The 26,012-nt window shown below is 46.8% G+C and overlaps 1 protein-coding gene across 5 annotated transcripts in view; it reads left to right on the top strand.

The window, feature by feature from the left end:
• The window catches only part of XIAP (X-linked inhibitor of apoptosis), a 362,764-nt gene that overhangs the window by 110,500 nt on the left and 226,252 nt on the right, over window positions 1-26,012 (top strand). For all 5 annotated transcript variants that reach the window (XM_069211916.1, XM_069211908.1, XM_069211900.1 and 2 more), the window contains one exon: window positions 3,626-4,515. In XM_069211916.1, the coding sequence (XP_069068017.1) occupies window positions 3,651-4,515 (865 nt within the window). In that variant the 5' untranslated portion in view covers window positions 3,626-3,650. The remainder of the gene's footprint in view (window positions 1-3,625; window positions 4,516-26,012) is intronic.

Raw genomic sequence — 26,012 nt, 5'->3', positions numbered from 1 at the left:
GATTTTAAGATTGTGTGTTTGAAAATGCCACTTTTAGAAAATGAGCATTTTCTTGCTTATACCGGGACTCTGCCTGTTTCTGGATTCCCTGTCTGGGTCAGTATGACAGTTGGTCTGTTTGCACCTCTCTCTAGACAGTGACACTAAGGGGTGTAGCCTGCATATCCTGATGAGCCATCTGTGCTAGGAGGGAGGGGAGGAGTGGTCACTCACACCTGAAAGGGCTGTGCCTGGCCTCACATAATGCAGTGTCCAACCCCCTGATGTGTGTGTCTGGCCTGGCCTGGGCAAGGCAGGATTTCACAAACCAGAGAGACTTTCCTTTGAAGTAAGGCTACTTCAAAGGCCAAAATGGGTATAAGAAGGGCACCCAAAACCACAGACTTTAGCTCACTTCTGGAAATCAAGAGGAACCTCTGCCTGGAGAAGAGCTGAGGAAGAAGAGCTGCCCTGCCTGTGACTGTGCTTTGCGGAGCTAACCTGCAATTGCTGCTTCTGCTTGGTGAAAGGGGACAAAGACTGGACTTTGTTGTGCATTCCTGCTTGAGAAGAAATCTCCAAGGACTTGTCCTATGCTTGCCTCCTGTTGCTGAAGTCTCAGGGCCATCAAAGACTTACCCTGCCAGCATCTGGACTCTGCTGAGACTCCTGCCTTACCAAGTGATGCCGTATCCAGTTCCTAGGGCCTTGGCCGGTAAAGCTGGCAGACCAAGCCTGACAATTCACACACAGACCGATGTGCAGGGAAATTTCTGATGGAACCTCCGAGAGTGGCTAAAGAAACGACGTGCCACTGACTCCGCTGCTGAAAACTACGCAGCGCTTGCAGCGCGGCTGGGAGATCGACGCATGTGGCTGGAGAAACAACGTGCTGCATCACTGACGGAGGCTGGTATTGTCACAACCCACCCAGCGATGTTTTGCTATCATCGTGCAGCAGGATTTTTGACGCAAACCTTGCTGTGTGTGGAAAAACGATGCAACTACTGCCCGGACCCGAGGGCTGCCCGGATTGATGCATCGCTCCCCTGCGGGAAGGAGAAACTACGCACAAGCTCGCTTGCTGGTGAGAAATCAACGCACCGCTTAACCTTTTCGTCCGTGCTTGTTATTTTAGCGCAAACCAGGTACTTTTCAATGCTAAGGGTGTTTTATCTGTTTACCAAAGAATTTAAGACTTTTTCTGCATTTTAATTAACCCCTTCGCTGCCAGGCCTTTTCCCTCTCCTGTGCCAGGCCTTTTTTTTGCCTATTTGGAATATTTCTCGCTTAGGCCCTCATAACTTTTTGTCCACATAAGCTATCCACACCAAATTTGTGTCCTTTTTTTCCAACATCCTAGGGATTCTAGAGATACCCAGAATTATTATTATTATTTTTTTAATTGGAAAAAAGGGCTTTAGAAGACGGCTTGTGTTTTTTTTTTTTCCCCCTGAAAATGGCATCAACAAAGGGTTTGCAGTGCTAAAATCACCAGCTTCCCAGCTTTCAGGAACAGGCAGACTTGAATCAGAAAACCCAATTTTTCAACACAATTTTGGCGTTTTACTGGGACATACCCCATTTTTACGTTTTTTATGCTTTCAGCCTCCTTCCAGTCAGTGACAGAAATGGGTGTGAAACCAATGCTGGATCCCAGAAACTGAAATATTTCTGAAAAGTAGACAAAATCCTGAATTCAGCAATGGGTAATTTGTGTAGATCCTACAAGGGTTTCCTGCAGAAAATTCAAACGGAAATAAAAAAAATATTGAAATTGAGGTGAAAAAAACAGCCATTTTTCTCTACGTTTTACTCTGTAACTTTTTCCTGCAATGTCAGATTTTTGACTGTTACGTCCGCTGGACTCTTCTGGTTCCGGGGATATATAGGGTTTGTAGGTTCATCAAGAACCCTAGGTACCCAGAGCCAATAAATGAGCTGCACCTTGCAGTGGGTTTTCATTATATACCGGGTATACAGCAATTCATTTGCTGAAATATAAAGAGTCAAAAATAGGTATCAAGAAAACCTTTGTATTTCCAAAATGGGCACAAGATAAGGTGTTGAGGAGCAGTGGTTATTTGCACATCTCTGAATTCTGGGGTTCCCATACTAGCATGTGAAGTACAGGGCATTTCTCAAATAGACGTCCTTTTTACACACTGCCTTATATGCGGAAGGAAAAAATGTAGAGAAAGACAAGGGGCAATAACACTTGTTTGGCTATTCTATGTTCCCCCAAGTCTCCCAATAAAAATGGTACCTCACTTGTGTGGGTAGGCCTAGTGCCCGCGACAGGAAATGCCCCAAAACACATTGTGGACACATCACATTTTTCCACAGAAAACAGAGGTGTTTTTTGCAAAGTGCCTACCTGTAGATTTTGGCATCAGCCGCCACCTAGGGAAACCTACCAAACCTGTGCATTTTTTGAAAACTAGAGACCTAATGGAATCCAAGATGGGGTGACTTGTCGAGCTCTCACTAGGTTCTGTTACCCAGAATCCTTTGCAAACCTCAAAATGTGGCTAAAAAAACACCTTTTCCTCACATTTCGGTGACAGAAAGTTCTGGAATCTAAGAGGAGCTACAAATTTCCTTCCACCCAGCATTCCCCCAAATCTCCTGATAAAAATGGTACCTCACTTGTGTGGGTATCGTGATCGTGCAGCAGGTATGCTCAGAGAAGCCTGAAAGGAGAGGAAAGGCCTTTCTTCTCCTTTCAGGCTTCTCTGACACCCTCCACGTGATCGGAGGAGAAATGCTTTGTATGTCTCCTCCGATCGGGAGGGAAGGCCTCTGATGAGATCAACGCGTGAAAGCGCGCTGACGTCATCAGACACCACGGGGGGGCAGGGGTGTGCCTGGCCATCGGGGAGCGCTAGCACTCAACCCGGGGGCCCATAGCAGGAAGAGGTGGTCTCGTCCAAGGCAGCGGGGAACTGGCGCCTTGGACGAGATCACCTCGTCCTGGGCACACAACGGGTTAATAACTTGGCTTGTGTAAGGTGGATTTTTGTCGTGTTGGTCTTGTTTTGTTTAGATAAATATTTCCTATTTTTTTAAACCTGTGTTGTCATTTTGTAACATTTTCATTAAGTTACTGTGTGTGTTGGTACAAACACTTCACACCTAGCACTCTGAAGTTAAGCCTGCCTGCTCGTGCCAAGCTACCAAGGCGGTGAGCGGGGGTTAGCTGAGAATGATTTTCTTTTACCCTGACTAGAGTGAAGGTCCTTGCTTGGACAGGGGGTAACCTGACTGCCAACCAAAGACCCCATTTCTAACAGATAGCAAGTAAGATATTTATTTTTCACATTTGGGTCGGGGAGGAGAGGGCATGTTATAGATCTTTCATTAGCCGCTACCCCTGCACAGCAGTTAAAGGCAGAGCAGATAATGTTGTGGGCGATACTTAAAATTATTTAAAAAAACAAGTTGCACTCGGCATTTCAAACAGATGTTTTGCACCATTAATGACTTCAGAAGTTGTGACGAGCCGTTTAGTGACCTGTTGTGATCACTTGGAATATGCGTAAAGTTACTAATTGTTTATTTTATGTACACTCATTAAACTGATTTTGATATAAATAATCTCTCATCGTCCTTAAATTGAAATCTAATTTATTTGTATTTTTTTCAGGACTGCTGGGAAAAACCACTTTGGTATGTCGGAGATAAACTTTGCTCAAGCCCATGACAGCCATCATGTGTTTTCTGAAGAGAGCTGCAGAAACAAAACATTTGCTAATTTCCCTGGCAGTTGTCCAGTCTCCCCCACCACTCTAGCGCGCGCTGGCTTCTATTACACAGGAGATGGGGATAAAGTGAGGTGTTTCAGTTGTCACTTGACTGTGGATAGCTGGCAATATGGCGAGTCTGCTGTTGGCAAACATAGAACATTGTCCCCAAACTGCAAATTTATCAATGGCTTCTATCCGAGCAGTGAACAGATGCAAAATACGGGCCCGGTGACCCAAAGTTCAAATTCTTGGGAAGCTGACGATTGCTCTGGGGGTTCTGCATTTCGACGCTTATCTGACGTTGTCCCCGACATTGATGCAGATTATCTTCTGAGAACTGGGCAGGTAGTTGACATGTCAGATACATTGTACCCTAAAAACCTGGCTATGTGTAGTGAAGAAGCAAGACTGGCATCGTTTCACAGTTGGCCGAGTTACTCCCCAGTAAAGCCAGTGGATCTTGCACGTGCTGGACTGTACTACAAAGGAATTAATGACCAAGTGGAATGCTTTTGTTGTGGTGGAAAACTAAAGAACTGGGAACCTGGCGATCGACCCTGGACAGAACACAAGACTCATTTTCCTAGGTGTCTTTTTGTGCTGGGTCGGGAAACTGGAAATCTACCTCTCGAGTCAAATAGTCGTGAAGGCGAATGGTGTGTTTTAAATGGTGCTGAATTTCCAATGAATCCGACAATGGCTTCGTATAAAGAACGCCTGCAGACCTTTACTAATTGGATGTATCCAGTAAATAAGGAGGAGCTTGCAAAAGCTGGTTTTTACTATCTGGGTATGTATGAGCCACTAATACGTTTTTTTCTATTAATTTGTGCGTTATCCTTGGTTACTGCTGCTGATAATGAGTGGACAATATGTGACATAGTGACGAGTCTGCTCTAAATTCTCAGTGTTACATACATCAGTATATTTGTACAGAAGGACTTAGAAGATGGAGAACACTAAAGGTGGGTAGTGGAGTTAGTGGGGTAGATGATTGTTTAACGGCCTTTCTTAGATATTTTTGATTCTGTGCTTTGTTTTGGGTGGAATTGGAGAAAATGTCTAATAAAATCCCATCCTTATAAACATTCAGAACCGTGCATATTTGTAGCTCAGGTTAGAGGTAGTAAACACACCGTTAATGTCAAACCCAAACAGACTGACTTTGTAAAGTGCAGGTAAAGAATATGCATGGCACACATGCAATTTATAGGCCCTCACACCAGCATGCATACAAACGCATGGCTGCAGATCAACTGATAAACACCCAGATCACCTGTACAGACAGCTCAACAGACGTACTAGCACCGAGCACTGCAGAGCAATAGTCATTGGTAATCATGGGGCATAGACGATAGGAAGAGCGAGGGCGATGGGCTTCAGGGGACAGCTGGGTTCTGATCCTTAAAGTAGCACTGGGATACTGAACATCAGGGAAGCACAGAGCAATGTGCCTTATGGGACAGCTAGGCTCTGCACCTCAGGGGAGTAAAGGCCTTTCCATCTCAGAAGAGCAGTAGGCACTGCTCCGCAGGGAAACACCATGCTGGGCACCTATGTGGAGCGCTGACTGTTCTTTAGGATGCACTGGAGTTTGAGGGGTGCAGAATGATGTGTAGTAAGGCACAATCTCTGTGACATGGTGTGGAGTTCCCGTCCACTCCTGTGACCTATTTCTGTTCTAGTTTGTGAATTTCGTGCTTCAACAGATTTAATTTTCTACCGTATATATTCTATATGTATGATATGGCTTATTTTATTTATTTTCGTTTTTCTACTTTCAGAAGAGTTGGATGTGTTAAATGTTGGCATTTTCTAGCAACGTCGATAATGAAAGCAACATTGTTACACAGATCCTTTACTGCCCTTGGATTTCACAGTATTTACTATCACGGGTTTGGATTTCTCTGCAGACACAAAGGTCCTGTGTTAAACAAGCGTTGGAAAGCCAATATGTCTTGCTTATGCAAGAGACATAGGCTTAGCCACTGTGTTTTAGCCCTGTTGTTTAGCAGCGTGGCTGCTGTTCAACATGACTTAAAGTTAGTGGCATGGAGTGTCGTAGGGTGGAATATCAAAGAGTGAAGTAGAGTGTTGTAGAGTGGAGTGACCGAGAGAGACATGTATTGGAGTAGCATAGTGGGGAGTTGCATAGAGTGGCATACAATGGAGTGGCACAGAGTAGAGTGCATTAGCATAGTGTTGCAGAGTATAGTGGTGTAGAGTGCAGTGGCATTTAAATCAGTGGCTTAAAATGCAGTGGTGTAAATTATGGCGCATCATGGAGTGACACAGAGTGCAATGGTGCAGAATGTAGTTAAGTACCATAGAGAGCAGTTGCGTAGAGTGCAGTGGTGTAGAGTATAGAATAGTGCCATAGAGTACAGTGACGTAAAGTGAAATGTTGCAGAGTAGAATGTCAGAGGCCAGTTGTGTAGAGTGGCGCAGAGAGCAGTGGCATAGAGTGACATAGAATACAGTGACGCATAGTAGACTGCAGTGGCATAGTGTGCAGCTATGTAGAGTGTATTGGCATAGAGTGCAGTGGCGGAGAGTAGGGTGAAGTGGCGTAGAGTGCAGTGGCGGAGAGTAGATCAATGTAGCATAGCTCACATTGGTGTAGAGTGCAGTGGCATAGAGTGAAGTTGTGTAGAGTAGATTATTGTGGCCTAGACTAGAGTGGTGTATAGTGCAGTGGCAAAGAATGCAGTCGTGTAGAGTGTCAGAGTGCATTGGCATAGAGTGGAGTGGTGCAGGGTAGATTAGAGAGGTGTGGAGTGCAGTGGCATGGATTGGTGAAGAGTGGGGGCACAGTAGAGTGCAGTGGTGTGGAGTGGAGTGGCGTAGAGTAGAGTATAATATTCATGGTGTGGTATCACTCTGCCATTACAGACAACACTTTTTCAATTGAAATGACCATTATCTTTGCACAGACATACTTTTACTAAGAAAACTGTACAATGCACAGACGAAAATATCTTGAAATTGCGTCACTTAGTTTAATGATTTGTTTTGATCATATTAAAGTATTTGTTTCCAGCACACTTAAGGAAAACAATGTGCTTCATTGGTGCATTCATAATTCTGATATTTGCAGAAATACTTACACAGGTCATTAAAATGTTGCTAGAAAAAACTATTTACTACCCCCAGTATCCAGCAGGATTGTCGCATCAGTCCTCTAACCTTGAAGTCAGAAAAAGAAAAGTAAGAAAGACAGCGCCTTAAATTTGACCTCAGTCTTGAATCCACAGCAAATATGATGAGATAAGAACAAAATTTGAAGGGCTGTTAACAGAAAATGCGTTTGTGGAAGAATACAGAAAACACACTTTAGGCAACAGGAGGGACAAACAGAATCTGGAGAGCCTAAAAGTAATAGAGCCAGCAAATGGAAAGCCAGAAAGTGTGTGTTTAAAAACCACAAAGCCAATGGTGATCAAGAGCATAAAGTATTCCTTGGTTAACTTTCTGAAAGTCCCCAAGATGTCTTTAGCAAACTAGACAGCACAGCTGTCTGGTTGGCTGTAACCTAAAAATCTTAGTAATATAATGGTTTGAATAACTTTGAAAATGGGTTACGTAGCCCACTCAGACATTTATTCCCAACTTTTTTTCCAAGTCTAAGGAATTTGGCAATTGACAATTGCTGCAAATAACATTCTTTAAGTCAAACATGGAAAGTCATTACTGAGATTTGGTTTGTTTTAATAATAACATATTCATTAGCTGCACAGTCTATTGACCTCTCATGTAAGGCATCCTGATCTCATCCGTTGAGATATGGCGAGATTGATGGTGCTGGTCAGTGCCCCAAGAGCTTCACCTGTAATGGACTTTATTATAGATGACAAGGGAAAGTCATCCTCTTAAGGTATGGCCTTCAGATATGCAGGTATGTATAAGAGTTTGTCAGTAGGGAGGTTGGCAAAGGGGGTACCTATAGGTGAGTAGATGAGTTGGGAGGAGATAATGTAGGAATGCATGCTATTGTTCAGAACCCATTGATATGTCAAATTATTTTGGGACCCAATCACAGGTTCTCCAGATCTACCCCTATTGTGTGTGAGTGTGTGTGTGTGTTTGGGTTGGGATGGGGTGCAGACCATATACTGAAAAAGTGGTATAACAAGGTAAGTAATTGAAATCTCCCAGGTACCCTTGTGCAGAGGTGTTATCTAGGCGGGTGTTTCATAGGTTAACACAGGACTGTCACAGTTGGAATTTTTAGGATTCATGACTGTTCCCAGAGGACCCTGAGGAAACCAGTTGGCACAAGGAATGTTCAATAGTGCCCTCACCCGTGGATACCCAGGAAAGTGGAGTACCTACACCAGGGAGCGGGTACATAGGGAAGAGGTGACATTGGAAACTTTTGTTGGAATGAATGGGAGCCTCGTTTGTCCAGCTGCTGTTGCGACCCGTGGACCTGGTCAGTGAAACCCAAGGGTGGATTCCAGACCAGAAGAACCTGAAAAGGAAGGGGACAGTGTCCAGACCACTCGGAGATGTCCAGGTGGTGCAGGTAGGCAATACCCATCCTTCTTGGAGAGAAGTTCTTGCTGGTCATTGAAGGAAGAAGTAAAGCTACAGAGTACAGCTGCAAGGAGGTTCCTTGGAGTCACTCACAAGCTGTCCCACGTTGGTTGCTGGATTGCAGAGGGGTCAGTGGTTAGCAGAACCACCAACAAGCATTGGCAAAAGCAGGAAGAAGCTGCACAGAGGGTGAGGAGCTTCAAAGGCCTTGCCACCTTTGAAATGTGACACAGGCCTCTCCAAATGGTGGCGAAGGTCGACCCCCTAGTTCCAGACTCCACGTTTGGCAGCATAACTGGTGGGAAAATTAAGTAAATTAGTAGGAGTGCCTACTTAATGCCAGTCCCACCCCTAAGGTGGATGAGCTGAAGTGGACACTACTTTTTAAATTCCTCCATCTTGCATAGAAGGAATTAGGCCAATAGGGTTAGGACTGTGCCGATTCCCAAAGGAAGTGGTCATAGAAAGGGTGTAGTCACCCTGAAGGTGAGTAGCCCATTGGCTACTACCCAGCACTCTCTGTAACATCCCTAAATTCAGTATTTAGGTAGCACCCCTGAGCCCTAGAGTCATATTCCCACAACCTAAGAAGAACCGGACCTGAACACTGAAGACACCTACTGACTTGGCGCCAGCCGTACCGGCCAGTCTGCAGACTTTAAAGAAACCTGCACCCAGAAGACGACCGTCCTGCAGCCCAGCCACCTCCAAAGCCTTGGGAGGACTGCCTGCCTTCGAAAAAGACCAAGAACTTCCGTGGACAGCAGACCTGTCCAAAAGAAACCATCTTTAAAGAAGAAGAAGCCTGCCTGAGGAACTGCAAAACCCAACACCAGAAGTGACTACTGCACCCGACGCCCCTGGCACAAGTCCAAGTGGCCCACCTGTCCATTGAAGGTCCCCTGTGCTTCCGACCAAGAGTCCAACATGGGCTGACCCCTGCCAGACTCCCCAGCAACACCTGCAGGCTAAATCTGAGAGTACACCAACCCCCCCCCCCCCCCCCCCCCCAGACTGCGACTTGCCTCGTGAGCTGATACAGACGTCTAAAGACACCCCTGCACCCAGTGCCCCCAGGCTTTGGGGATCTGAACAGACCATGTCCCTACAACCCCTGGCATCTCAGCTTACATGGATAGCTGTGGGTTGACCCCTCCTGGCCACAGCCTGCAGGCTGTCTCTGGAAGCCATCTCATTCATTGAAATACATTGGGTGCCCAATGTTGTGTTGGCACTCTGCACTCCGCACCCTGCCTCCCCTGTGCCTCTGAGGTTGTAAGTTTGGTGCTAACTTGTGGCCCACAGGTGCTCCTCTTAACCCCAACAGACCAAATTTTGCCACCGCTGGTACTTATCTGTGAGCAGTGCATCAATTAGCCCCCCTTGCCCCCTCCACTCACCATTGACTAACCTCAACCTCTGCACCCAGCCGCCCCCGTGCCGCTGGATGTGCACCTTGGTTACCAACCTCAACTTTGCCTGATGCCAGTCTAAACCCCTGAAGACTGGGTCCGTAAGTCGTGGACATACCTACAAAACTGCATCTTTGTTTCCCTCCATAAGTTAACATTTATGACTCAGAAAATTCCACTGTTGATTTTTGAAACAGCAAATTATTTTTAATTTTAAAAACTGCTTACCTTACAACAAAGTTCTTTGGTTCAAAGCATATATAAAAACAACTGTTATTTTTCTAAATTGGTCTCGGATTTATTCTTTGTGTGTCTCATTTATTGCCTCTGTGAATACAACAAATGCTTAACACAACTTCTTGATAAGCCTATCTGCTCGTTCACACGACCACAAATAAAGCTCTAGAGGTATCTACTTCTGCCTCTGCACATCTTTGGGGATCCACGGGGCTCTCTGCACAGTGTACCTACAGTTCCCAAGTACCATATATGAGGGACTTACATAGGTGCACCAGTATGCCAATTGTGGGCGGTAAAGTTACCATACAACCAAATTTCGAGGAGAGAGCACTGACACTGGGTTCCTGATTAGCAAGATCCCAGTGGACTACAATCTAAACACACGGACACCAGGTAAAAAGTGGGGGTTACTGTGCTAGAAAAGATGCTACATTTCTACAGTAGCATTGGACTTGCAGGACTCATATTTCCATATTCCCATCCGGCCTGCCCACAGACGTTATCTGCGGTTCGTGGTAGTCACAAGCATTTTTAATTTAGCCTGCTCCCCATTGGCCTTATCAGCGCGCCGCAGGTGTTCACCAAAGTGAGGGCGGTGGTCGCAGCTCATCTGCACAGGTTGGGGGTTTCACTCTTCTACCTCGACGACTGGCTGTTGAAGGCTGGCTCGCCCCAGGCTGTCGTCTCCCACCACTTGATTACGCCAAACCTCCTCCATTCGCTGGGGTTCACTATCAACGTGCTGAAGGCTTATCCTCCAGAGTGGCGAGTCAAGGATATTCAGGCTATGATAACGATGTTTCTGATGGATACAACTACCTGTGGATTCCTCACCTAATGAATACTCCCATTGCGCCAGCACTCAACGGAAATCTTCTTCCTAGCTTCTGCACGTCGACGAGGACGTCACATTTGCCCATGCGACACCGTCTGACGTCATACAGGCAATAAGAGGTCCTCGCCGACGTGCCGACGTCAGTTCCCTTTTTTCCGTGCCATTCGAAACGGTTATCTTCGAGGGAGCTACTGTTGCTGTTCGACAGTTACAGTGTGTTTTTTCGCTGTGTTTTTCTCTGAGATTACAATGTCGCAGAGGAAGTCAGGTTTTAAGCCCTGTCGTGAGTGTGGGGGCAAGATGTCGGTAACGGACCCACATTCCGACTGTTTGTGGTGTCTAAGTTCCGATCATGATGTTGGCAGGTGTGATTCATGTCAGCATATGAATCCGAAGGCCCTGAAAGAGCGCAATGCCAAGCTTTGTATGGCGAAGTCGAAAAAGAAGCTGTAGTTACGAGGAGGCAGGCTTGGCTTCGTAACTCAGGATTTTCATCAGATGTACAGTCGACCCTGCTAGACCTCCCTTTTGATGGGGACAAGCTCTTTGGTGCCAAGGCAGATTCGGCCTTGGAGAGGTTTAAGGAGAGCAGGGCCACGGCCAAGTCGCTAGGATTGGAAGCCACTTCTTCTGCCTCCTCCAGATTTTTTAGGAGGTTTCGAGGATTTGGTCGTGGCTCCTCCTCCTCCTCCTCCTTTCGGGTGAAATTCCAGCAGCCTACCTCCTCTCTCTCCTATAGATCTTTTAGAGGGAGGGGTAGGGTCCGAACCAGGGGAGCCTCTCAGCAGCACTCTGCCTCTTCCTCTTCCTCTTCCTCTGGAGGGGTGCAGCAAGGGAAGCAGCCTTAGGCTTCTACCAATTCCCACTCACTCTTCTCCTGTAGGGGGGAGGTTACTGTATTTTCTCCACAAGTGGGAGGTCATCACATCAGACTCCTGGGTTACCAGCATTGTGGGAAAAGGCTACACCCTTCCCTTTTGGGAGTTTCCGCCCCCCATCCCGCCCCACCCATCTTATTGTTCAGAAGAACACCTCCTGTTATTAGAACAGGAGGTTCAAGTCCTCCTTTCAAAGGGCGCGGTGGAGTTAGTTCCAGAGCAGGAAAAGGGTCAAGGTTGTTACTCAAGGTACTTTCTGATTCCCAAGAAGGATGGTCGGTTGAGACCAATCCTGGACTTGAGGATTTTGAATTGGTTCCTCAAACAGGAAAAGTTCAAGATGCTGACCCTAGCTCAGGTGCTTATGGCGTTGAACAAGGGAGACTGGATGGTTTCTGTCGACTTGCAGGATGCTTACTTTCATATCCCGATACTCAAGTCGCACAGGAAGTATCTCCGGTTTGTGGTGGGGTCGCAGCACTATCCGTTTGTGGTCCTCCCGTTTGGTCTTACTACAGCACCTCGAGTCTTCACGAAGGTGATGTCGGTGGTTGCAGCAGAGCTTAGAAGGAAGGGGATAGCAGTATTCCCGTACCTGGACGACTGGTTGATCAAAGCCAAGTCCCCGGAGCTTGTGTTGCATCATCTACAGTCGACAACCCAGTTGTTGTTCGACCTGGGCTTTTCGGTGAATGTGCCCAAATCTCACCTAGAGCCCTCTCCGCGCCTCCTGTTCATAGGGGCAGTACTGGATACAACATTGAATCGAGCCTTTCCTCCGCCTCAGCGGATTCTAGACATTCAGGTGTTGGTTCCAATGTTTCAAAGTGGAGCGGTCATTCCAGTCCTCAAGGTCCTACGTCTGCTCGGTCTGTTTGCCTCCTGCATACTGTTGGTCACGCATGCTTGCTGGCACATGAGGGCTCTTCAGTGGTGCCTCCGAGGGCAGTGGTCTCAACACAAAGGAGATCTTGAAGGTTCTGTAAAGATCTCCGGAGATGCTGCCACGGCTTTGAAGTGGTGGATTGCGGGCGACGATCTTTCCCGGGGAAGGCTGTTCACGCAGCCTCCACCAGTGACCACGGTCATAACTGATGCTTCCACTCTAGGGTGGGGAGCTCATCTGGGGGGCCTGGAGATCAAAGGGCTTTGGTCTCCAGAGAAACAGATGTTTCATATCAATCTGTTGGAGTTACGGGCTGTACGTCTGGCTCTCAAGGCCTTCCTCCCCTCCCTTCGCGGTCAGTCGGTTCCGGTCCTGACGGACAATACTACCGCGATGTGGTATATAAACAAACAGGGAGGAGTGGGGTCGTACCTTCTCTGCAGAGAAGCTCTTCGGCTATGGTCCTGGGCAAAGGACCATCAGATTTGTTTGGTAGCAAATCATCTGGCCGGAGTCTTGAATGTACGTGCGGACAGACTCAGTCGACATTTCTCGGCCGACCACGAGTGGCGTCTCCATCCAGATCAAGTCTGTCTAATCTTCCAGAAGTGGGGGTTTCCTCGGGTAGATCTGTTTGCCACCCGGGAGAACTCGCACTGCCCGTTATTCTGCAGCCTCCAGTATCCGGTGCAAGGAGCATTGGGGGACGCGTTTCAGAGAACCTGGTGCGAACAGTTGCTTTACGCGTTTCCCCCCCATACCCTTGATTCCGCGAGTGTTGAGGAAAATACGCCAAGACCGGGCCCAAGTAATCTTAATTGCTCCGAATTGGCCAAGGAGGGTGTGGAATTCCGACCTTCTCCAACTCTCACTGTGCCCTCCGCTCCGTCTCCCTCTCAGGGCAGACCTCCTCTCGCAATCGCAGGGGCAGGTTTTATACCCCAACCTCCAGAGCCTGCACCTTCATGCCTGGAGATTGAGCGGGGCAACCTGAGTTCCTTTTCTCTCCCGCCTGATGTAGTGGATGTTATCTTAGCGGCCAGGCAAAACTCCACTAAATCTATCTACGCTAATAGGTGGTCTAAATTTGTGGTATGGTGTGGAGAGAGGCAGATTGATCCTTTACGTGCTCATTTGTCGGATGTTTTATCTTTTGCTTCGTCTTTAGCACAGAGGGGTTGTGCAGTGGCTACTGTTAAGGGTTACTTGTCTGCCTTGTCAGCCTTTATTTGTCTTCCAGACCAGCCTTCGTTATTTAAATCTCCTATAGTACTTAGATTCTTGAAGGGCCTTATGAATACATTTCCTCCAAATCCTTTTTTTATGCCTCAATGGGATTTGTCCTTGGTCCTAACTTTCCTTATGGGGTCCCCTTTTGAGCCTATGCATTCTTGCCCCATAAGATTATTAGTTCTTAAAACAGTTTTCCTGGTTGCTATAACATCTGCAAGGAGAGTGAGTGAGTTGCAGGCTCTATCGGTAAAACCCCCTTATACAACTTTTTATGGGGATAAGGTGGTATTGAGGACCAAGGCTGCTTTCCTTCCGAAGGTTGTTTCACCCTTTCATTTGGCTCAGACAATTACTCTTTCCACGTTTTATCCTCCGCCTCATCCTTCAAAGGAAGAAGAGAGACTACACCGCTTGGACCCAAAGAGGGCGTTAAGCTTTTACATAGACAGGACAAAGGATTTCAGGCTGGAGGATCAGCTTTTCATCGGATACGTGGGAAAGAGGAGAGGAAAGGCAGTCCACAAGAGAACACTCTCCAGGTGGGTTGTTCTTTGCATTAAAATGTGTTACTCTTTAGCAAAGAAGGATCCCCCTGATGGTATAAGAGCTCATTCCACCAGAGCTAAGTCGGCCTCCTCGGCCTTGGCTAGGGGTGTTCCTGTGGTCGACATCTGCAAGGCCGCAACTTGGTCGTCTCTTCACACTTTTGCGAAGCATTACTGCTTGGACTCTGAGGTCAGAAGGGACGGCCATTTTGCACGGTCGGTGCTGCAGGATTTCTTGGTTCTTGGCTCGGAGTGTTACAAGTTGTTTTTCTTCGAAGAAGTCTTTTCGAGTCACGAGACCGAGGGACTCCTCCCATTTCGACTCCATTGCGCATGGGCGTCGACTCCATCTTAGATTGTTTTTTTTCCGCCATCGGGTTCGGACGTGTTCCTTTTCGCTCTGTGTTTCGGGTCTGAAAGTTAGTTAGAATCTCGGAAAAAAACGTCGGTATTGTTTGCGTTCGGTATCGGGTTAGTTACAACAGATCGACACCGAATTTAGAAGAGTTCCGGTAGCCCTTCGGGGTTTTTTCGATTCCCCCGTCGGGGCCTGGTCGGCCCGGCCACGTGTGAATTCAAGGCTGATGGAACGGACCCCATTCCGCTTCTGTCCAAAATGCCATAACAAGTATCCGTATACGGATCAGCATCTGGTCTGTAACTTGTGCTTGTCCCCAGAGCACAAGGAAGATACTTGTGAGGCCTGTCGAGCGTTTCGGTCCAGAAAGACGTTAAGAGACCGAAGAGCCAGAAGACTGCAGATGGCGTCGACGCCGACAGTACAAGAGCGTTTCGAGGAAGAAGAGGAAGCTTTCTCTATCCAAGAGTCGGACTCGGAAGAGCTCGAGGCCGAAGAAACGCCGAAAACCGCGAGTAAGACGTCGAAACATAAGACTCACGAGAAGTCAACAAAAGCCCAGGGGACGCCACCGCCAACAGGCCATGGCTCAACCCAAACAAGCGGTGACCGAGCCAAGGCACCGAAAAAGGGCACGCTGGTGTCGAAGTCATCTGACTCCGGTCGAGATACCGCCACACAGCAACCTCGGACCCGAGACATCGGCTCTGAGAAATTTCAGCACGTCACAGCGGCACCGGACAAATTCGGCATCGAGACACCACCACGCCGAAAATTACAAAGGTTTCTTCGGAGCCTAAAAAGACCTCCGAAAAAGTTTCGGTTCCGAAACATCCAGCCTCGGAGCCAAAAACAGGTTCCTATACAGAGGAACAAGGATTGGCCTCCCAAATTAAAAAACATAGATTTGGAGAGGAACTTCAAGCTGTAGAGCCAGACTATACTCAAAGGAGGCTCCACATTCATCAAGACACAGGGAAGATAACCACTCTTCCTCCAATTAAAATAAAAAGAAAACTTGCCTTTCACGAAAAGGACAAGGAGCCACAGCCAAAGGTGGCAAAGAAAACAACTCCACCACCATCAGTGCACACATCACCAGTAGCAACTCCTCCACTGATGCACTCCCCGACTCATACTGCCATGAGTCAAGATGATCCCGATGCATGGGACCTTTACGATGCTCCAGTAACGGACAACAGCCCAGACTCGTACCCTACCAGGCCGTCCCCTCCTGAGGACAGTACATCTTATACACTGGTGATCGCAAGGGCAGCTGCTTTCCATAACGTCACCTTGCATTCAGAACCAATTGAGGATGACTTCTTGTTTAACACGCTAACCTCTACTCATAGCCAGTACCAAAGACTACCTATGCTCCCAGGAATGCTAAAACATTCAAAACAAATCTTTCAAGATCCTGTTAAATGCCGAGCCATAACTCCAAGAGTGGAGAATAAATACAAGCCACCGCCAACAGATCCTGTTTATCTTACAACGCAGTTAACTCCAGCCTCAGTAGTTGTCGGGGCAGCTCGTAAGAGAGCAAACTCTCATACCTCGGGAGACGCACCACGTCCAGACAAAGAGAGTAGCAAATTTGATGCTGCGGGCAAAAGGGTTGCAGCACAAGCAGCAAACCAATGGCGCATTGCCAATTCACAAGCGCTTTTGGCAAGATATGACAGAGCTCACTGGGATGAGATGCAACATTTGATAGAACACTTACCCAAGGAGTTCCAAAAAAGAGCACAACAAGTGGTGGAAGAAGGACAAAGTATCTCTAATAATCAGATACGGTCTTCAATGGATGCAGCAGATACGGCTGCAAGGACAGTAAATACTGCAATAACAATAAGAAGGCACGCATGGCTCCGCACGTCAGGTTTCAAGCCAGAAATTCAACAAGCCGTGCTAAATATGCCATTTAATGAACAGCAGTTGTTTGGGCCGGAAGTCGACACTGCTATTGAGAAACTCAAGAAGGACACTGATACGGCAAAAGCCATGGGCGCGCTCTACTCCCCGCAGAGCAGAGGCACCTTTCGCAAAACACCTTTTAGGGGAGGGTTTCGAGGACAACCTACAGAAACCACAACATCACAAACAAGGCCCACTTACCAAAGCCAATATCAGCGAGGAAGTTTTCGGGGGCAATATAGAGGGGGACAATTCCAAAGAGGTAGAGGAAAATTCCAAAGCCCCAAAAGTCCTCAAAATAAGCAGTGACTCACAAGTCACCCATCCCCATCACATAACACCTGTGGGGGGAAGATTAAGCCAATTTGACAAACATTGGGAGGAGATAACAACAGATACTTGGGTACTAGCAATTATCCAGTATGGTTATTGCATAGAATTTCAACAATTCCCTCCAACAGTCCCACCGAAAACACACAGTATGTCGAAACAACATATAAATCTTCTAGGATTAGAAGTTCAAGCATTGCTCCAAAAAGAGGCAATAGAATTGGTCCCAAAACAAGAACTAAACACAGGAGTTTACTCACTGTACTTTCTAATACCCAAAAAAAGACAAAACTCTAAGACCTATACTAGATCTCAGAATATTAAATACATACATCAAATCAGACCACTTTCACATGGTTACATTACAAGAAGTAATCCCACTGCTCAAACAACAAGACTACATGACAACACTGGATCTAAAGGATGCATATTTCCGTATACCAATACATCCTTCACACAGAAAGTACCTAAGGTTTGTATTCCAAGGGATACATTACCAATTCAAAGTGTTGCCATTCGGAATAACCACTGCGCCAAGAGTTTTTACAAAATGTCTAGCAGTAGTAGCTGCACATATCAGAAGGCAGCAAATACATGTGTTCCCGTACCTAGATGATTGATTAATCAAAACCAACACGCAAAAACAGTGTTCACGACACACAAATTACATCATAGAAACCCTACACAAACTAGGTTTCTCAATCAATTACTCAAAGTCACACCTTCTGCCGTGTCAAACACAGCAATACCTAGGAGCAACAATCAACACAGTAAAAGGAATTGCCACTCCAAGTCCACAAAGAGTCCAAACATTCCAAAATGTAATACAAGCCATGTATCCAAACCAGAAGATACAGGTCAAATTAGTAATGAAACTCCTAGGCATGATGTCCTCATGCATAGCCATTGTCCCAAACGCAAGGTTGCACATGCGGCCCTTACAACAGTGCCTAGCATCACAGTGGTCACAAGCACAGGGTCAACTTCTAGATCTGGTGTTGATAGACCGCCAAACATACATCTCGCTTCAATGGTGGAACAGTATAAATTTAAACCAAGGGCGGCCTTTTCAAGACCCAGTGCCACAATGCGTAATAACGACAGATGCATCCATGATAGGGTGGGGAGCACACCTCAATCAGCACAGCATCCAAGGACAATGGGACATTCAGCAAAAACAGTTTCATATAAACCACTTAGAACTGTTAGCGGTGTTTCTAGCTCTGAAAGCATTTCAACCCATAATAACCCACAAATACACTCTTGTCAAAACAGACAACATGACAACAATGTATTACCTAAACAAACAGGGAGGAACACACTCGACACAGTTGTGTCTCCTAACACAAAAAATATGGCATTGGGCGATTCACAACCACATTCGCCTAATAGCACAATTTATTCCAGGGATTCAGAATCAGTTAGCAGACAATCTCTCTCGGGATCACCAACGGATCCACGAATGGGAAATTCACCCCCAAATACTGAACACTTACTTCAAAATGTGGGGAACGCCACAAATAGATCTATTTGCAACAAAAGAAAACTCAAAATGCCAAAACTTCGCATCCAGGTACCCACAACATCAGTCTCAGGGCAATGCACTATGGATGAACTGGTCAGGGATATTTGCGTACGCTTTTCCCCCCTCTCCCACTTCTTCCATATCTAGTAAACAAGTTGAGTCAAAACAAACTCAAACTCATACTAATAGCACCAACATGGGCAAGGCAACCTTGGTACACAACACTACTAGACCTTTCAGTAGTACCTCATATCAAACTGCCAAACAGACCAGATCTGTTAACACAACACAAACAACAGATCAGACATCCAAATCCAGCATCGCTGAATCTAGCAATTTGGCTCCTGAAATCCTAGAATTCGGGCACTTAGACCTCACACAGGAATGTATGGAAGTCATAAACCAGGCTAGAAAATCTACCACTAGACACTGTTATGCAAATAAGTGGAAAAGATTTGTTTATTACTGCCATAATAATCAAATTCAACCTTTACACGCATCTGCAAAAGAGATAGTAGGATACTTACTACATTTGCAGAAATCTAAACTAGCATTCTCTTACATTAAAATACATCTTAATGTAATTTCAGCTTACCTGCAAATTACGCACTCAACTTCATTATTTAGGATACCAGTCATAAAAGCGTTTATGGAAGGCCTAAAGAGAATTATACCACCAAGAACACCACCAGTTCCTTCATGGAACCTCAACATTGTCTTAACACGACTCATGGGTCCACCTTTTGAGCCCATGCACTCTTGTGAAATGCAATACTTAACATGGAAAGTTGCATTTTTAATTGCCATCACATCTCTAAGAAGAGTGAGTGAGATTCAAGCATTTACCATTCAAGAACCATTTATTCAAATACACAAAAATAAAGTTGTTCTACGGACCAATCCTAAATTTTTACCAAAAGTAATCTCACCGTTCCACTTGAATCAAACGGTAGAATTACCAGTGTTCTTACCACAGCCAGATTCTGTAGCTGAAAGAGCACTACATACATTAGACATCAAAAGAGCACTAATGTACTACATTGACAGAACAAAACTAATTCGAAAGACAAAACAACTATTTATCGCCTTTCAAAAACCTCATACAGGAAATCCTATTTCAAAACAAGGCATTGCTAGATGGATAGTTAAGTGCATTCAAACCTGCTATCTTAAAGCTAAAAGAGAACTGCCTATTACACCAAAGGAACACTCAACCAGAAAGAAAGGTGCTTCCATGGCCTTTCTGGGAAATATTCCAATGAACGAAATATGTAAGGCAGCAACATGGTCTACGCCTCATACATTTACCAAGCACTACTGTGTAGATGTGTTAACTGCACAACAGGCAACAGTACGTCAAGCTGTACTAAGAACATTATTTCAAACTACTTCAACTCCTACCGGCTGAACCACCGCTTTTTGGGGAGATAACTGCTTATTAGTCTATGCACAGCATGTGTATCTGCAGCTACACATGCCATAGAACGGAAAATGTCACTTACCCAGTGTACATCTGTTCGTGGCATTAGTCGCTGCAGATTCACATGCGCCTACCCGCCTCCCCGGGAGCCTGTAGCTGTTTAGAAGTAGATCTTAAACATTTGTACATTTGTAAATATAGTACTTGAAACTTCATTATGTACATACGCATTCACCCCATTGCATGGGCACTATTACTAGCATACACAACTCCTACCTCACCCTCTGCGGGGAAAACAATCTAAGATGGAGTCGACGCCCATGCGCAATGGAGTCGAAATGGGAGGAGTCCCTCGGTCTCGTGACTCGAAAAGACTTCTTCGAAGAAAAAGAACTTGTAACACTCCGAGCCCAACACCAGATGGCGGGATGTGCACAGCATGTGAATCTGCAGCGACTAATGCTACGAACAGATGTACACTGTGTAAGTTACATTTTCCATATATATAGTTCATATATTTATTTACTTGTTTTAAAAAAAAAAAAATTGGTAGATCGACTTTTCAGAATGATGTGTTTGTTTGAGATGTCATTAAATATTGCTATGGTTCTTTCATCTCAATGGATTATTATTCTCAGGCACGTAAAAAATGTTGGTACTGACGTCGGCACGTCGGCGAGGACCTCTTATTGCCTGTATGACGTCAGACTGCTTTGTGTGGGCAAATGTGACGTCCTCGTCGACGTGCAGAAGCTAGGAAGATTTCCGTCGAGTGCTGGCGCAATGGGAGTATTCATTAGGTGAGGAATCCACAGGTAGCTACTGTATCCACCAGAAAAGTCGTTACCGAAGGTAAGTAACTCGTTCTTCAGCCTCTGTCCTGGATTTTGGTGAGAATGACTGAGGCTGCTGGGCCTCCTGACCTCCTGCATCCTGCTGGTGAAGCATGCCAGGTGGCATATGCAAGCTCTGCAGTGGGACCTGAAGTTCCAGTGGGCGGAGCATAAAGGGAATCTCTCCGACATGGTCCTGATCACGGAGGAGACTTGCCAAGATCTGCAGTGGTGGCATTCCAACAGTATCTGGGGTGATCAGGCTAGCTTTGAAAGCATTCCTTCACTCTAAAATGGAAAGTGGCGCAGGTGTTCACAGACAACACTACTGCCATGTGGTACTGCAACAAGCAGGGTGGGGTGTGGTCGTGTACCCTTTGTCAGGTGGCTCTGCGCCTTTGGACATGGCTGGGACATCGGGGCATATCCCTGGTGGTTCAACATCTGGTGGTTCTCTGAACGCCAGAGCGGAGAAACTGAGAAGTCCATTCCTGGTCAATCATGAATGTCATCTCCATCCGGAGGTGGTGCAAGGTCTCTTTCAGCAGTCATAAAAGCCTTTGTTAGATCCGTTTGCCTCCACAGGGAATGCGCACTGTCAGCTGTTTTGCGCATTGGCGTTTTCAAGGCGGCACTCGCTCAGTGATGCTTCTCGTCTTGATTGGCGCTCAGGCCTCCATTATGCCGCTCCTCCATTACCACTTCTGCCCAGAGTTCTCAAGAAGATCAAGAATGACTGGGCCTTAGTCATTCTTGTGGCCCCGGACCAGGCACGTAGAGTATGGTATCCCGAGCCCTTGAACATGGCCATCGATCATCTGATCAGACTGCCCCTTCGGGAGGATCTTCAGTCACAGCAGTGGGGGACGGTTCTTCACCCGAACCTGTCCAGTGTCTGCCTTCTTGCATGGAGATTGAGCAGCAGCAGTTGACAGCTTTTGACCTTCCGTCTGAAGTCTTTAAAGTTATCTTGCCAGCCAGGCGTCCCTCCAGCAAAACTGTGTACGCCTGTCGATGTAACAAATTTGAGGCATGGTGCAGAGACAAGTCTGTTGAACCCCTCTCTGCCTCTCCTTCTGAACCGCTTTTCTTTGTTCTTTCTTTGGCCCAGCAGGGCTCTGCTCTTTGCACCCTCAACTGTGATTTGTCTTGCATCTTGGCTTTCCTCTGAATGCCTCACCAACCCTCCTTGTTTAAATCTCTCATCGTGGGAAGATTTCTAAAGGGTCCTACCCATCTGTTTCCTCCTTCTCTGTACATAATGACCCAATGGGATTTTAACTAAGTTCCTACTTTTGTGATGTGTGCTCCTTATGAGCCACTTCATAACTGCCCACTTACTCTGAAGACAGTCTTCCTTGCAGCCGTCACCTCTGCCTGCAGAGAGAGTGAGTGAGCTGCAGGCTCTTTCCTCGAAGCCACCTTTCATCTCCATCCATCCTGATAAGGTTGTGCTTCGTACCAGGGCTTCCTTTCTACCTAAGGTGGTCACGTCCTTTCACGTAGGCTAATCTATTACTTTGCCTACTTTTTACGCACCCCCATATCCTTCTAAAGAAGAGGAGAGACTCCACCGCCTGGACCCAAAAGAGCATTGGCGTTCTATCTTGATCATACCAAAGAGTTCTGGGTGGATGATCAACTCTTTGTGGGTTATGTGGGTGCGAAGAAAGGTCGGACAGTGCAGAAGAGAACCATCTCTAGATGTGTGTAAGGAAATGCCTCCTTGGCATGGTTGCCCCCTGACTTTTTGCCTTTGCTGATGCTATGTTTACAATTGAAAGTGTGCTGAGGCCTGCTAACCAGGCCCCAGCACCAGTGTTCTTTCCCTAACCTGTACTTTTGTATCCACAATTGGCAGACCCTGGCATCCAGATAAGTCCCTTGTAACTGGTACTTCTAGTACCAAGGGCCCTGATGCCAAGGAAGGTCTCTAAGGGCTGCAGCATGTCTTATGCCACCCTGGAGACCTCTCACTCAGCACAGACACCCTGCTTGCCAGCTTGTGTGTGCTAGTGAGGACAAAACGAGTAAGTCGACATGGCACTCCCCTCAGGGTGCCATGCCAGCCTCTCACTGCCTATGCAGTATAGGTAAGACACCCCTCTAGCAGGCCTTACAGCCCTAAGGCAGGGTGCACTATACCATGGGTGAGGGTACCAGTGCATGAGCATGGTACCCCTACAGTGTCTAAACAAAACCTTAGACATTGTAAGTGCAGGGTAGCCATAAGAGTATATGGTCTGGGAGTCTGTCAAACACGAACTCCACAGCACCATAATGGCTACACTGAAAACTGGGAAGTTTGGTATCAAACTTCTCAGCACAATAAATGCACACTGATGCCAGTGTACATTTTATTGTAAAATACACCACAGAGGGCACCTTAGAGGTGCCCCCTGAAACTTAACCGACTATCTGTGTAGGCTTACTAGTTTTAGCAGCCTGCCACAAACCGAGACATGTTGCTGGCCCCATGGGGAGAGTGCCTTTGTCACTCTGAGGCCAGTAACAAAGCCTGCACTGGGTGGAGATGCTAACACCTCTCCCAGGCAGGAATTGTCACACCTGGCGGTGAGCCTCAAAGGCTCACCTCCTTTGTGCCAACCCAGCAGGACACTCCAGCTAGTGGAGTTGCCCGCCCCCTCCGGCCAGGCCCCACTTTTGGCGGCAAGGCCGGAGAAAATAATGAGAAAAACAAGGAGGAGTCACTGGCCAGTCAGGACAGCCCCTAAGGTGTCCTGAGCTGAGGTGACTCTGACTTTTAGAAATCCTCCATCTTGCAGATGGAGGATTCCCCCAATAGGGTTAGGATTGTGACCCCCTCCCCTTGGGAGGAGGCACAAAGAGGGTGTACCCACCCTCAGGGCTAGTAGCCATTGGCTACTAACCCCCCAGACCTAAACACGCCCTTAAATTTAGTATTTAAGGGCTACCCTGAACCCTAGAAAATTAGATTCCTGCAACTACCAGAAGAAGGACTGCCCAGCTGAAAACCCCTGCAGCGGAAGACCAGAAGACGACAACTGCCTTGGCTCCAGAAACTCACCGGCCTGTCTCCTGCCTTCCAAAGATCCTGCTCCAGCGACGCCTTCCAAAGGGACCAGCGACCTCGACATCCTCTGAGGACTGCCCCTGCTTCGAAAAGACAAGAAACTCCCGAGGACAGCGGACCTGCTCCAAGAAAGGCTGCAACTTTGTTTCCAGCAGCCTTGAAAGAACCCTGCAAGCTCCCCGCAAGAAGCGTGAGACTTGCAACACTGCACCCGGCGACCCCGACTCGGCTGGTGGAGATCCAACACCTCAGGAGGGACCCCAGGACTACTCTGATACTGTGAGTACCAAAACCTGTCCCCTCTGAGCCCCCACAGCGCCGCCTGCAGAGGGAATCCCGAGGCTTCCCCTGACCGCGACTCTTTGAATCCAAAGTCCCGACGCCTGGGAGAGACCCTGCACCCGCAGCCCCCAGGACCTGAAGGACCGGACTTTCACTGGAGAAGTGACCCCCAGGAGTCCCTCTCCCTTGCCCAAGTGGAGGTTTCCCCGAGGAATCCCCCCCTTGCCTGCCTGCAGCGCTGAAGAGATCCCGAGATCTCTCATAGACTAACATTGCGAACCCGACGCTTGTTTCTACACTGCACCCGGCCGCCCCCGTGCTGCTGAGGGTGAGATTTCTGTGTGGGCTTGTGTCCCCCCCGGTGCCCTACAAAACCCCTCTGGTCTGCCCTCCGAAGACGCGGGTACTTACCTGCAAGCAGACCGGAACCGGGGCACCCCCTTCTCTCCATTCTAGCCTATGTGTTTTGGGCACCACTTTGAACTCTGCACCTGACCGGCCCTGAGCTGCTGGTGTGGTGACTTTGGGGTTGCTCTGAACCCCCAACGGTGGGCTACCTTGGACCAAGAACTGCACCCTGTAAGTGTCCTACTTACCTGGTAAAACTAACAAAAACTTACCTCCCCCAGGAACTGTGAAAATTGCACTAAGTGTCCACTTTTAAAACAGCTATTTGTCAATAACTTGAAAAGTATACATGCAATTTTTATGATTTGAAGTTCCTAAAGTACTTACCTGCAATACCTTTCGAACAAGATATTACATGTTAAATTTGAACCTGTGGTTCTTAAAATAAACTAAGAAAATATATTTTTCTATACAAAAACCTATTGGCCGGATTTGTCTCTGAGTGTGTGTACCTCATTTATTGTCTATGTACAACAAGTGCTTAACACTACTCCTTGGATAAGCCTACTGCTCGACCACACTACCACAAAATAGAGCATTAGTATTATCTATTTTTACCACTATTTTACCTCTAAGGGGAACCCTTGGACTCTGTGCATGCTATTCCTTACTTTGAAATAGCACATACAGAGCCAACTTCCTACATTGGTGGATCAGCGGTGGGGTACAAGACTTTGCATTTGCTGGACTACTCAGCCAATACCTGATCACACGACAAATTCCAAAATTGTCATTAGAAATTGATTTTTGCAATTTGAAAAGTTTTCTAAATTCTTAAAAGACCTGCTAGGGCCTTGTGTTAGATCCTGTTTAGCATTTCTTTTAGAGTTTAAAAGTTTGTAAAAGTTTGAATTAAATTCTAGAACCAGTTGTAGATTCTTAAAAAGTATTCCAACTTTTAGAAGCAAAATGTCTAGCACAGATGTGACTGTGGTGGAACTCGACACCACACCTTACCTCCATCTTAAGATGAGGGAGCTAAGGTCACTCTGTAAAATAAAGAAAATAACAATGGGCCCCAAACCTACCAAAATACAGCTCCAGGAGCTTTTGGCAGAGTTTGAAAAGGCCAACCCCTCTGAGGGTGGCAACTCAGAGGAAGAGGATAGTGACTTGGAGGAAAATTCCCCCCTACCAGTCCTATCTAGGGAGAACAGGGTCCCTCAAACCCTGACTCCAAAAATAATAGTCAGAGATGCTGGTTCCCTCACAGGAGAGACCAACACCTCTGAAATCACTGAGGATAGCCCCAGTGAAGAGGACATCCAGTTAGCCAGGATGGCCAAAAGATTGGCTTTGGAAAGACAGATCCTAGCCATAGAGAGGGAAAGACAAGAGATGGGCCTAGGACCCATCAATGGTGGCAGCAACATAAATAGGGTCAGAGATTCTCCTGACATGTTGAAAATCCCCAAAGGGATTGTAACTAAATATGAAGATGGTGATGACATCACCAAGTGGTTCACAGCTTTTGAGAGGGCTTGTGTAACCAGAAAAGTGAACAGATCTCACTGGGGTGCTCTCCTTTGGGAAATGTTCACTGGAAAGTGTAGGGATAGACTCCTCACACTCTCTGGAAAAGATGCAGAAT

This window comes from Pleurodeles waltl, chromosome 2_1, assembly GCF_031143425.1.
Source record: "Pleurodeles waltl isolate 20211129_DDA chromosome 2_1, aPleWal1.hap1.20221129, whole genome shotgun sequence".
NCBI classification, from domain to species: Eukaryota; Metazoa; Chordata; class Amphibia; order Caudata; family Salamandridae; genus Pleurodeles; species Pleurodeles waltl.
Note: the sequence above shows the minus strand (reverse complement) of the source record. Positions and strands in the feature narration are given on the sequence as shown.